Consider the following 14,610-nt stretch of genomic DNA (forward strand, 5'->3'; position numbering starts at 1 on the left):
GGCGTTCTCTAGATCGAAGCTGATTAGCTTACCGGCGCGTCGGTGGTGACGGAGACTGGCAATCCGATCTTTCAGAGCAAGAGTGGCCTGAAAGATGTTGTGTTCTGAATTCGAACATTTCTGTCCGTTGCTCAGAATGTGGTGGATCTGCATAACGCGTTCCATCCGGTTTTTTAGTATGCGAGAGAACAGTTTGTAATCGCTGTTGAGCAGCGATATGGGCCGGTACGTTCGGGCCGTGTTATCACCTTTTTTTTTTCTTTACTAGTACGATGATGCCCTCCACGAAGGCATGGGAAACATTACCAGTGAGTGCTTCATTGAGAAGCAAGTTCAGCTCACGGTGAATGACGTCGAACATGCGGAGATAGAATTCTCTCGGGATTCCGTCGGCACAGGGAGACCGTTTGGGTGCGCTCGCTCTGATTGCAGACAGGATTTCTGCTGTTGTTATCTCCTCCATGCACGCTTCGTTCGACGGGTCATCTGGTGGGATAACACTTTCGCATGCAAAATCGTTCCAGTTGTTGTTATTGCCGTCGTTTTCTGCTGCTTGTTCCGAGTAAAGGTTCGAAAAGAAATTAAACAGATTCTCCTCGATTGCCTGAGGCTCGACGGCAATTTCTTCTTCTGACTGCAGCTGCGTAATTAACGTTTTCTTTCTTCGTCTTTCCCCCAGCAGGAACATCGACATTGGCTCCCCTGCTACGTGCGTCTACGTAAACATGTACGAGAAGTTGCGTTGTAGGGCCAACATTTCCCCTTTCAGACGGTTGATGGTGGTTATCATTTGTGGTTGCTGATAGTAGCCGTCGAACGCTAGTCGTAGTTGCGCATAAAGGTGCTGATGCGCGTCGTGGAATTCGCCGTAGAAGGTTCGAGATTTCCACTTGAAAAAAAAATGATCTTGGACTTAGCGTACGACAGCCACCAATCTATCCATGACCCGTAATTTCTACGTTGTCTAGTCCAGTATTGCCACTTATATTGGAACTCGGTAACGTTTTCTTCGGTAAGGAGATGCGGTCTGATGGCCCCGAAACCACGCCCGGGCTCGTGCCCAAGAGGGGGGAGACAGAGTCTTACCGTTATCGCTTTATGATCTGTAAAGCAGCAGACGTGGGTAAAAGCAGATTGCAATTTGTCACGTAGTCCCCGCATAACGTAAATACGATCAAGTCGAGATCGCGCATTTCGATTGATGTATGTGAAGCCTGCATCACGTGGGCATAGCTTCTCCCACGCATCGTGTAGCTGCAGCTGTTGGACGGCAGCTTTTAGGGATGGGCTTGTATTCGGGCTGGACGATTCGCATGCACGCAGTACGCAGTTGAAATCACCAGCGAGGATGACGTTTGTGGTGTGGTAACGGAAGTAGTACGTCAGCGTGCCGTTGAAAAAATCTTCTCTGGCCGCACGCTGTGCAGTGCCAGAGGGAGCGTAAACGTTGCAGATGGTCGTGTCGTGCACTCGCAGTGCGATCAATCGGCTATCCAGACTCTTCTCCACGTGAGTGACCTGGATGTGCTCCTTCACCGCAACAGCTGTGCCTCTCCCCGTATGGTCTACATTCGCGAAAACGACAAAGCCAGGCAAGGAAAGCAGTTCGTTTTCAACTTCTTGCAGACACACGATATCGAGGCTTTGGCTGCTGATAAAGGTTCGGAGCGCGTTGAGCTTCGTGGGGTTCGTGATTGTGCCGATGTTGATGGATCCGAGGTTGTACGACGTAAGAGCCATTTATGGAAGAGAATCCACACCCTGCTCGTCGTCACCGTCATCGCATCGTTGTTTTTGCCGGGTGGACGTCCTCGGCTTCACCCGCTTCTTGTGGAAGTTGACGACTCATCTGTTTCGTTGCCGGCGGTTCGGCTTTGCGATCGAGTTGCAGGTTTTTTAAACAAGTCGACCAAGACTACGTCGGCGCCGTATGTTTGTGTTTGCAGTGACGACGATGATGAGCTGCGCGCGCTTTGCATGTGCAGTAGCGGGCTTGGGGACATCATTCGTGCGTTGCTCAGCGGTTGGCTGGCTGGCATTATTGCTGAGCCAGACAGTTCGGCCTGACTCGCTAGCTTAGGCAGCTCGGGAAAAGTCTCCAGCGATGCTGGTGGTGGAGCGACAGTACGCTGTTCAACCGGTTTGACGATCGAAGGTTTCGCGCCGCTCGTCTTCTTCGGTTGTGATGGTGGCCCAGCTTGTTTCGTCACGTTGGCGTAGCTCTTCTGGACCAGCAGTTTCTTGTTCTGCACACAAGATATACCAGTGTGGTGGGCTTGCTCTTTGCAGTGTTTGCATGAGGAAATCTGCTCCTTGTAGACGATGTATGCCTGCTAGCCATCGATCGTTACTCACGAATCGATATTTCGCTGAATCAGTATACGCGCCGACCATATGCCGAGCGGAATATCACCAAACTCAAACCCATCACACCACGTCAACTCTCGCAGCGAAATCACTTCACTGAACGCACTGAGAAACTCGACGATCTTCTTTTCGGAAACGTTTTCGGGCAAATCGTGTACCTTCACTTCAACACTTCCATCTTCCATCGTTATTCGCAACTTGTGCTTCTTCCCCGCAATGTCCACTTCATGTTTTTCGTCGTGTTCGTCCACGATATTTTGTGCGAGCGTCAGGTCTTTAACCTTGACGAACGCACATTGTTCACCGCGGTGGCACTGGAATCTCACAACATCTTCTTTCTTCGGTCCTAAAACTGTTTGGCAGAAGCTATGCACCTTCTCAAAAGACGGCTTCACAGGGAAGCGCGAGTAATCTATGCGAAAAGTATTTTCACGCCTCATCGCGGATCACTAAAGCGCGACGCGGCACGGACGGGTGAAAAATAAACCACTAGATTTAATCGCTTGACTTTCGGAGAGCGCAATCGAAAATACGTCTGCTCGTCTCAGAAGCTGAGCGGTTATTTATTCATACATTTCCTATCCGAATTTTGACCTTGGGCTACGAAATGGTGAGTTGACATCCGGGGAACATGCGCCTAACATAGCTCTGGTCCCCACATGTTCCAATACCCATGCTTCCACGGGTCTTCCAATGACAATTGACCGCCAGCTAAGGATTGCGTACTTAGCTGGTAGTGTAGCCTGGGAACTGTTGTCCTTCTGATATCAGCTAGAGACAGAAGGTGCGTCCTATGGGGTCTGCCTAGGATGTGGTAGGGTTCAACAGTGGGCTCTGTTGAAGTTCTATAAAAAGCTGCATGTGTCCGCAAGCATGCCATCGGATCTGGCGACGTCAACAGGTTGTGGACGAAGCTGTGACTACAACAGCGCAGGAAGTGTTAGGCACTGCACAGCGACGCCAAACGAAATGGTTGATTTGATGAGGAGTGCCAGCGAGTGACGGACGAGAAAAATGTTGCTTGGAGTTGAAATGCTAATGGCTACTACCCGTTCCAACAGAGAGCGGTACAGTGTAGCAAGGGCAGAAGAGAAACGAATCCACCGCAGAAAAAAAAGCAACACGAAGAGAGTGTGATAGCTGAAGCGAAGGAGAACATGGATAGAAACGATATGCGGAGGTTTTACGCAACTGTCAAATGGCGCGCGACATAAGACTGCGCCAGTGCCCGCCATGTGCAATGACCGAGAGGGGAATTCGCTGACAGACAAGACTATGGTAGCAGCAAGGTGGAAAGAGCACTTCGAAGATTTGTTTGAACGGTGAAAACGGTGAAAAGCTGTGGAACCACCAACGCTGGACGAGGTTAAGGAGGCTCTAAATGAGCTGAAAAACAGTAAAGCTGCTGGGAAAGGACGAGATCCCGGTCGAGCTTCTCAAACACGGAAGTCAGCACCTGCATCAATCAATCCACCACATTATCCAGAAAATATAGGAGGATGAAGAAACTGCCTGCCGGCTGATTGGATGGCCTCATATGCCTCATATGGGAAGGAAGTGGTGTTGGTGCTGAGGTAGTGCTTGAAGGGTATGTGTTTGAAGTTGTTGAAGAATTTGTTTACCTTGGAATGCTTGTGACATGTGACAAATAACGTTTCCCGTGAAGTGAAAAGACGTATTGATGCTGCGAATAGGGCCTTTTACGGATTACGTAACCAGCTTAGGTCCCGCAACATGGAGACGGAAACGAAAAATTGCTCCATACAAAACTCTGATTCTACCAGTGGCCCTTTATGGACATGAAGCATAGACATTAAAAGAGGCGGACCGGAGAGCTTTCGGGGTTATCGAGCGAAAAGTGCTGCGTACAATACTCGGAGGGAAACTAGAAAATGGAATAGTTTCCATATTTTCGAGACGGTGGTAACAAGTAAACATATCCAGTAGGTACTCCACCGGAAACCATTCCCGCACTGTTCGTTTCACTTTTCCACACCCTGACATCACGGATGTCAAGTCGGAATCGGGTATTTCCGTAAGTAGAGGGTGTTTCCTCCAGCTTCGGCCACTTTTCCCATTGATTCGTGTGGTTGAACGGCAGCACCTCTGTATTATTAGCCAAAGCAAACTTTATCGCTTCCTCCGTTTTGAAGCGTATCCCGAATACGCATATGCGTGTTTTAAGGGGGAATGAAGGTTGGCACCACACCACTACATAAATCCGTATTTTTTGAATGGGTGATATTGCCCGGTGTTGCACTAACACAATCACAATTTCAGGAAAGAGACAGACGACACACCGCCGGTGGTGAATCATTCAAAAAGTTTTTGTCTTTGCCCAATTTTCCTTGAGCCTGTGATTTACTTTTCGCCTAAATCCGGCTAAATTTAAATTGAAATGGATTTAAATGAAGAAAAAATGTGCTTTTCGCCTTATTCCTGAAAAATGTGATTTTTTAAGTTTTTTAAAGCGTGCTTCGAATGGATGAATGATCTACTCATTAGAATTCTTCCAACCAAATGCATGCATTCTTTCTCGTTATAAGGAGAAATTGTGTGCTTAAAAAGGTGGAGGAATCATCTTATCATTTGTTTTATTCCGATCGTATGCGTAGAAAATAAATCATATACGCTTCGACTTTTTCCGGCCGCATACGTTCTTTTGAAGAATGGGTCATCTAGTCTTCTGCCTTCTTCCGCAAAAAGGCGTACTTTTGAAGAAGAGGTCATTTACTCTTCTGCCTTTTTCCGGGCAAATGCGTATTTTTAAAGAAACGATCATCTACTCTTTTGCCTTATTCCGGGCAAATGCATACATTTAAAGGAGTCATCTACTCTTTTGCCTTTCATAATACTTTGGAAAAGTATTACATTCTCCTTATCATTGCTAACTTACCAGTTGTAAAGTAAACATTTGGAAGCGTTGTGTTTGCTTATGATCTCATGCAGAACGATCAATGTGTTACCGATAATTCTCCTGTCGCCGACGTCGTTGTAATTAGAGGCAAAATGATTCTCGATCAAACTGCGAGTGGCGGCCAACTTGACTAAAACGTCGAAATAGTTCTCGAACAGATTTGGCGTGATGGGGAGACATTTGGGTGACATTTTTTTTGATAAGACCTGTCGAGTAAGAGAACATAGATATCAATGTCTAGGGGGGAATTGTCTAATTATGCAGCGTCTTACCTGTAGAATGTTGATGTAGGTAATCAAGTCATCACTATTCGCGACCGTTGAAGCATCTTCGTACAAGAGAACAGCTCCACTCCCGGCCTCAGAATATTGATTTGTTTCCAGAAGAGAAGCTACAGATTTAGCCCAGAGTAATCCCGAGTCGTTAGCTAGACGGAACAAGCGTTGTTTGAGAGTCTCCAATATGCCAGTCGGTAAATTTTTCAACGTGAGCGCCAAGCGTTCCTGGAGACCGATGATAAGTGTTTCAACGGTACTGTCAAGCTGCGGGCATAAAAACAATTTCGTTACAAAATGTAAACCAAAAATACCAAGGTCTTTCGCGACTCTACTTGCTATTAGAGAAAAAATCGAATTCTTATAAATTATACAATTTGAGACAAGTGTTTTTGTTCTGTTTAGTTACACGAAAGACTGGTATCAAACATGTCTCAAAATTGCATCTAGAATCTTCCACACCTTTTACTTTTCTTGATCGAAATATAGAGCATTTAATGTTGTATTTAGTTAGAAAACTTACATCATTGGTACTGTATAAAAGGGTATCGCCCATTGCGGCCGAGTATATCACAGATAGAACATTTTCATACATCAATTCCGACCAGCAGTGGATCAAATTTTCCTCGTCGTCCATCTGGGCATCATCGTCATCATATTCACTATCTGGCTGTCCGTCATGATCCATTTTACTGTCACTGCATCGTGATGGTCTTCGTTTAGGATTACAAGACAACTTGTAAACCACATTGAGACAAAACAATTCTCGTATCAACAGAAACCGCAGATTATTAGTAAATGCCTCCGACGATAAATCCGATTGAAATTCGCCACTTTTTGCCATCAATCCTCCATTTAGCAGTTCAACATAAATCGCCAACTTCTCCAAAACGTCTTTGGATGTAGCTTTTTTACCAGACTCCTTCTTGTCGATGCTTCCAAATATAACATCAATCTGTTTGCAACGTTCTGGTTCATCCCTTTTCATTGACTCTGTCGAACACGTCATTAGTTTGGTGCAAACTTCAGCCAACTTTTCAAATCGCTCCAAATTAAAGCTTTCCGTATCAAAAAATATTATCAATTCCTTGTCCACAATTCCCGCACACTGCTCGATCAGCTCCCGATCAAGCGTCAAATCTTCGCTAGACAATGCATCCTGCCAGGCCGTCGTGACCTCCCACAATGTATCTTCGGATAAATAATCGCTCACGCTATTTTCGGCACTAAAATCGAACAACATCGTAAACATTCGCCGCTGCAGTTCTCCCTGTCGACTGTCTCCGCAGACGACGGGCATAATTTGCGCCAAAAAGCTGGCACACGTATCCTTCAGTTCGATTTCCCCGTCGTTCTTCAGCGGGGTGGCAATTGTTTCGACGATTTTGGCACACGTATCCGGATCAATGAGCACGTCCCCGCTGTCCGATATGAGGAAACACTTGTGCAGCAGAATCATGTTCTCCTTGGTATCGCCTTGCGTGACCGCCCGAGCACATTGAATTAGGTTCTGGCTCACCTCGTTTTGGGTGAGGAATTTCGTTATGTTTCGGTCCTGACAGAGGGGGTGACTCAACGCTCGCAGTATCAACCAGCGCTGAACGGTTTTATTGGCAATCTGGAGAATAGGAAAAGCGGAAGTTAAAAGCATGTAAACAATTCGTAATGATGGCAATATTAGCATTTGTGTACTAAAGCATATTTATCAACACCTACACCACATTTGTTGTAGGGTATCGAACCAGTTGAAAAGGGTGACCATTAGCAACGGTCATAATACATATTTTGGATTGCATTGACAAACTAATCGCTGATAAAAAAACAGCTTAAAACGTCTTTCTTGGAATTCGGTTTCACCAGTATTTTAGATATTTTATCACAGAGAACAGACATGGATGCTCGAACAAAATTTCGTTAAAAACGTGTGTAAAGATTTAAATCACACCTCAGCGCCGTCAACGCAGGCTGCCCGACATAAAAACTCAATTTCACTAAGTGATGGCGTTGGCATACTCTTCATAAACAATGTAGTGCTGCCACCTTGGAGTGAGCCTAGGAGCAATTCGGAATGAACACTAGCGCTCAAAAGTAAAACACGGCAAATTTTAACATTATTTAACAGCACACTAGCACCGCGCAACGGGGGCATAACGACATACTTTAAAATGACCAGTAGAAACTTTTACACAAGCACGCGACTGAAGATGAACGTCTGTTCTCTGTGATTTTATGTTGCCTTCCTTCTTATTTGTTCTTTGTTGGCATTACATCCCTCAGAGAGAGCCGCCTCGCAGCTTAGTGTTCGTTAAGCACTTCCACAGTTATTAACTGCGAGGTTACCATTTCTGCATTCGTATTCCATGAGGCTAAAGGGTAAAACACAATGGATACGTTTGCGTGCGTTTCCCACGGGAAAACTGTCAAAACGCATGCAAACGTATCCATTGTGTTTGGCCCGTAACACGATGATACTTTTATGCCCAGGGAAGTCGAGACAATTTCCAATCCGAAAATTGTCTAGACCGGCACCGGGAATCGAACCCAGCCACCCTCAGCATGGTCTTGCTTTGTAGCCGCGTATCTTACCGCACGGTTTTTGCCTTCCTATTTATTGTAAAAAAAACGCATTCTTTATTCTAAAAATATCTACATTGGGGTCGCTTTTTACGCGTTTTTTTTTACGCGGGTCGCTTTTTACGCGGATTTTGGGATTTACACGGTCTTCTGAATTTACGCGGATTTTCAAAAAAAAAATTACGTTTTTTTTTCAAGTCGTTAAAACCATGAAAAATTGATTTTTGATCTATTTTTGGAAAAGTCGTTTTTACACGGATTTAAATAAAAATAGTCTTTTTTCAAGGGAAAACACTTAGACTATTTATTGGAGGTACGATGCTGGGTGAATAAACCAAAGGCCGTCAGTCTCGAAGCTCGTTTGGCCACAGCCACAGGTCGAATGAGATGTGAGAAGTGAGAAAGAAGAAGTGAAAAGTGAGAAGTGAGAAATGAGAAGTGAAAAGTGAGAAGTGAGAAGCGAAAAGTGAATGGTTCGAAAATGTGAGAAGTGAGGAGCAAGAAGAGAGAAGTGAAAAGTGAATGGTGGCAAGTGAGAAGTGACAAGTGAGAAGCGAGAAGAGAGAAATGAGAAGTGGGAAGTAAGGAGTAAGAAGTGATAAGTGAGAAGTAAGAAATAAGAAGAGAGAAGAAGTAGTAATAAGTGAGAAATGAGAAGTAAGATTGAGAAGCAAGAAGTGAGTAGTGAGAAATGAAGTGTGAGAAGCAAAAAGGAGAAGTGAGAAGAAAGAAATGAGAATAAGTGAAAATTGTGAAGTGAGAAGCGAGAAGGGAATGGTGAGAAGTGAGATGTACGAATTAAGAAGTGATTAAGTAATATATAATATGTGAGACGCGAGAAGTGGGGAGCAAAAAGAGAGAAGTGTGAAGTGAGAAGTGAGAAGCAAAACGAGAGAAATGAGAAATGAAAAGCGAAAAGTCAGGTTAAAAGCGAGAAATATGAAGTAGAAAATAAGAAATTAGATGCGAGAACTAAGTTGTAAGATGTGAGAAGTGAGAAGTACGAAATTAAAAATGAGAAGCAATAAATAAGAAATGAGAAGTGTGAAGTGAGTAGTGTGAAGTGAGTAGTGAGAAGTGAGTAGTGTAAAGTGAATAGTGTTAAGTGAGAAGTGAATAATAAGATGTGAATAGTGAGATGTGAGAATATACCTGATACCTAGAAGAACGATTGTACCTCGAGGCAAACTGATACATGCAATATGAGTGTCTATTAATCGAGATTGATGAAATCCAAGATCAAAATTCAAATTTGTAGCTGTTTGAAACAGTTTGTTTGCTTGTTTGAAACAGGTCGAAAGACCTTTGGTTACGCGTGTAGATCTAAAGGCCTTACTCCAGGAATTTCTTGGATGACCAAGAAGTTATGCTGTGAACACATTCTATTCTCTGTACCACAAGGAGCATGCACCATATTTGAAACAGGTCGATAGATCGCGTAAAAATCGCGAAAAAACAATTTTCGATTAAAAGTCGTTTTTCACGCGGTTTTCGGGATTTACGCGGAACGTATCCCCCGCGTAAAAACCGACTCCAGTGTATTTCAAAACAAATACAAAATTCGTTCTCTAGAAAATACGATACAATAAATTACCAAATAATAAAATAAAAAAGATGAATAGTACACCTAATAATTGGATTAACTTTTTTACAACACGTTCAAAAATAATCGACAGTAATGATAAAAATGACTGCATCGACTGTCTTCTCAAGATCAGTCAGTTCGAAAAACCTTCAATGAGTTCGTTCAGTGCTACTCACCTTTATCCACTTGTTCAGCGTTGGCACCCTCTCCTCCTCTGGCAAATATTTGTATAAAATCAATACAATCTCGACAATGTACTCGGACTGAAGCCGCTCGTCATTCAACCAGACACCGGCAAACGTTTCAAACAGCCCATCAAGTTTGACGGCTTCCCCACCGCCTGCCACAAATTCAAACAGCTTCGGACACTGAAAGTGCCGCACAAGGTTCTCCAGCTGCAAAACCAGTGCCTGACTTCGCGTGACGGTGATGCGATCAATGTACAGACGGCAAATTTTATATACCAATGTCTGCAGCTGATCCTCGAAGCGGTGCGCATGTTCCTCAGTTTGGCGATTGGTTTCCGTTTGGGAGGAGGACGTTTGGCGTTCGGCTGAATCACTGGTGAATTTGACCCGCTTATGAGAGGTTCGTTTGAGATTTTGAACCAATTCGATGTGCGACTGCGACACTTGTTCAATGTCACCGGCACCGTCGGTTATGCTTTGTTCGACTACTTCAAACAAACGATTCCAGAATTGGACTAAAAGTCGCTCGTAGATTTTCACAGCAGCACTGTACTGGCACCAATAGTCCAGAAGGGAAGCAATATTACTGAAAATAAATCGCCCGCTGGAAGATTCCGTTGTGATGCACCATTCAATTACTTTCATAAGGTGGTCTTCCAGCATTTTTTCACAAAATCGGTCAACTTCTTCGGATTGCAAATGCTCGTCTTTCACTGTTTGAATCACTACATACTGAAACACCTCATAGTATGCTTGCGAGATTGCTGTAATGTCGGTCCTGCTGGAATGCGTTGCCTTAAGACCTTCGTTCATTCCATCGAATAATAACGTTTGAAACTTTTCCATTTTATCTCCGAGAACTTCGCGGGTAAACTTTGAGACCAAAGGCAACATATGGGGGAAAACGCAGGCAGCATTTCCACCACCTCCGGTTCGCAAAACCTTGCTCAATTTAGGAAACACCGCTTTATCGAAGTTAAGGTACGAGTGCCAATTAGGGATTTTGGCTTGCACGAGGACAATCGAGCTCCATATGTGCATCACTACCGTGGGTTCCGATTCATCCATGAATTGGAATACACTGGTTGTTATTTGCTGCTGATGTTTCTCAACCAAAAATGCTCCATATTGAAGCAGTGCAGAAATCACTTCAAACCAAGCGGATCGCACAGCGGGCGCTTTGTGTTTGTGGTACGACCAAAATTTTGCATTGTCCAAAAGAAGTCCATTTTTTTCGACGGATTTGTGCAGCTGATCCTCCGGCATTTTACTGAGGTATAGCGCGTATCCCCGGAGACTCGCTATCAAAACTCGCTGGTACTTGTTTTCACATTCTTCCGGTGTATGAGATCTGTTTGAAAAAAAAATAAGAACATGTTTTCTATTATATAAAAGACTTTAACTATACAAAAGTGGTTTAAATATTGGTCTTAACGGAGGTTACTAAAAGTACCACTGATAATGAGAAAAGGATTAGTTTACAGCATTAAGTTTTCTATTTTCATACTAAAAAATGCTATGATTTTTTATTTGAAGGATTGTAAAGAAGAAACAGCAATAATCTATCAGAAATTAGAGAAAATTCGTTGATAAAAATGCATAAGAAATGTATTATGTAAAACAATTCAACAATCATCGAGTGATGTACATATTTTGGGTTATAATATAAATCACTGTAAAATAAAAGTGTTTTACATATTTCACAGCGAATACTCACTTTGGATTACTCAGCGTGATCGCCGTGTGGACCGTCAGATTCTTCGTGTAGTAATCAAGAATTTCATTTTCACAAAACACAAACACTTCGCGCAACTTGCTGGGCGGAAACGCACTGCTGAACGATTGGCCTGCCACACTAGCAACCGGTGCGTAAGTATCGTACTGGGCGGAAATCCAGGCGGGTGCCAGCTGTTTCAAAAACGGTGCTATATGCTTGCCCGCCTTGCCAATCACGGCCGCTTGTGCTTGCTGAGCCGTTTCTCGCACGCGGTGTTCTACATCCATGGATAAGTTGCTGTACAGGCGAGGCCAAAACGGGATCACCGATTTGACCACTTCCAAGTCCGATTTGTTAATGAGTTCGGTGAATTCCTGTAAAGCCTTTGTTTTCGTGACAGGGTCCTTCTTGAGCATCTTCTTCAGCACAATCTGGAATGTGTCGTCCAAATTGGGATCAATGTCCTCACCGTGGGTTTCAATCTGCACAAAGCTTGGTACCACTGGCATTTTGCTGCTATCGAGAGCAGTAAAACCAAACAAAGTTGACACGTTGCTTCCAAGCATCTCCGCACTGCGACCACTACTGGAGGGCTGAAAAAAAAATACACAGGTACACATCATGCAAGGACTCGATATAATGATCCAACAATCTAATCTAGTGTGAGGACAGATAAAATTGATTTTTGGTTCCCACCGGTAATATTGTGAAATCGATAGCGCCATTGCGGAAAGTTGCTAACAAACAAAAACAACTTACGTCAACAATTTTCGGAGTAAACGAAAGAGGGTAAAACTTTGCCGCAATTTTACAATCAATTATTTTTATTACAAGCATTATCGCTCTTTTTATATGAGAAATTTATTAAACATGTTGTAAACCATCAAACCTGGGGTAAAATTCAATAATTTCTCAAAATACATTCTGTGGTTGACTTACCTTCGTATTATTCTTAGTCCGTTTTCCACCCATGCTTTTTTATAGTAAAAAAAAGTCCGATACAAGAAAACTGCAGGCCAACAAAAAATATCCAAAGCGATTTGTGTTCAAAAGTTTAAATAACGCAAATCAAAATGTAAAATATTTTTACTGAGCACGCACAACGCAACGACAGCGGGAGCACCTTTTTCACGATCTGATAGCTTTCACCTTCCACCACCTGCCGTCAAAATGAAACTGATGGATGAAAAATACAAAGAAAAAATCGGAGAAAACGGATTCTGTTCCCGGGAAAAGGGTATTTTGAAATCTGCAGTACTAGATTACCCATGCGTGCACGGAAAGAAATTAATAAGCTTGAATTGATGTGAATTAATTTTTGATTTCTTTCTACGAGCAAAATATCAACAAAACGTTTTGAGTTCGTAAACAAATTCAAGAGTTTGGATGAATGAAGCTATGAAGATGAGAACCGATGCTTCAGCACCAGATATACTTCCGACAAGGCTGATAATAGTCATCGTCGCAGCACAAAAAGACCACAGTAGCGACGAATTGTAGTGTCTTATCATTGCTATACTCGACGCATCGTCGTTGACGCCGAGTGACGCGCATGACGTTAGCACATTGAAGCACATTGAAGAACGAAGACTTCATACACTGACAAAAATCCAATTCATATCCAATCATTTCCCACATAACGGCTATGTCAATTTACATAACATATATGTGGAAACAAAAGATATTTTAGTTACCAGATAAAGATTGTCGCTGTCGTCGCTGTCCGGAACATCTTTTGCTGGCGAGGATAGGGAGCTAAATGTCAAAGAAGGAAAATCCATACGATTTGACAGCTTGGTACCCAACATGTTCCGGACAGCAGAACAAAGGGAACCGAAGCGACAATCTTTATCTAGTAACTAAAATATCTTTTGTGGAAACACACATAACCGTTATTAACTAATAACCTTTATGTGGATTCTCCTATCCAGTTTTCCGCGAGCGGTAATGGCCGCCAGCTTGGCTGCGGGTTAGTCTCTGATTTGACGTCTCTGGAGGTCAACTGCACCCACCGTTCAAGAATTTTGAACAATGTGGTACATAAGAAGGCTTGAATTCACTTAATCAGCACCTTCTTACATTCCACATTGGTTAGAATGCACGGAGCGGTGGGTGCAGTTGACCTCCACAAATGTCAAATCAGAGTTGTAGAAAAACTTTCGCACTAAAAGTCAACCATAACACATATTTTGAAATTCGGCTTATGGAAAAAGTTAATGACAAATTACTAATTGACTAATAGACTCGATTGGTCGATGGTTAAACGGTTTTATTTGGAATATTCTTTATACACTGAAAGATGCGGTATGGTAATATCTATTGAATCGAGGGTAAATATTTAAAAAACATTTTACCACTTGATTTGTGCAGACTACATCTTATACTCAAATCAATCGTGACTGCGGTTGATTTCACTATGGAGTCTTTTTGATATTTCTTGCGAAGCTGGAGAGATATTCGATCCGCCATTGGTTGTACCGCAACCGCTGCACTTGGCACGGGGCCCTTGGATCAGAGAAACGACTGGTATGACGGCGAATGTGAGGAAAAAGGAGGAAAAAGCGCCAGCAGGAAGATCGAGAGCGTGAAGAGACGGAGCAACTGTACCGCGCTAATAACACACGAAAGTTCTATGAGAAGTTGAACCGTTCACGTAAGGGCCACGTGGCACAGTCTGATATGTGTAAGGACATAAACGGGAACTTTGTTACGAACGAGCGTGAGGTGATCCAAAGGTGGCGGCAGCTCTACGAAGAACACCGGAATGGCGATGTGGCAGACGAAGATAGCGGTATGGTGATGGACCTGGGAGAACGCGCGCAGGACATAATTTTACCGGTTCCGGATCGCCAGGAAATCCAAGAGGAGATTGGCCGTCTGAAGCAAGGATGTTATTGATCATTTAGTAATTTGCGTTCGATCAATTAGTAATTTGTCATTAACTTTTTCCATAAGCCGAATTTCAAAATATGTGTTATGGTCGACTT

At 43.4% G+C, this 14,610-nt stretch overlaps 1 protein-coding gene across 1 annotated transcript in view; it reads right to left on the reverse strand.

The window, feature by feature from the left end:
• Positions 1–12,801, reverse strand: part of LOC134211230 (E3 ubiquitin-protein ligase listerin) — a 28,319-nt gene extending 15,518 nt beyond the window's left edge. Inside the window, exons 1-6 of the mRNA XM_062687926.1 lie at positions 12,563–12,801; positions 11,624–12,216; positions 9,895–11,257; positions 6,083–7,177; positions 5,557–5,826; positions 5,264–5,490 (exon numbers count right to left, since the gene is read on the reverse strand). Coding sequence (XP_062543910.1) covers positions 5,264–5,490; positions 5,557–5,826; positions 6,083–7,177; positions 9,895–11,257; positions 11,624–12,216; positions 12,563–12,595 — 3,581 coding nt within the window. The 5' untranslated portion in view covers positions 12,596–12,801. The remainder of the gene's footprint in view (positions 1–5,263; positions 5,491–5,556; positions 5,827–6,082; positions 7,178–9,894; positions 11,258–11,623; positions 12,217–12,562) is intronic.
• Positions 12,802–14,610: the final 1,809 nt, after the last annotated feature.

The sequence above is a fragment of the Armigeres subalbatus genome, chromosome 2 (assembly GCF_024139115.2).
Source record: "Armigeres subalbatus isolate Guangzhou_Male chromosome 2, GZ_Asu_2, whole genome shotgun sequence".
In the NCBI taxonomy this organism is placed as follows: Eukaryota; Metazoa; Arthropoda; class Insecta; order Diptera; family Culicidae; genus Armigeres; species Armigeres subalbatus.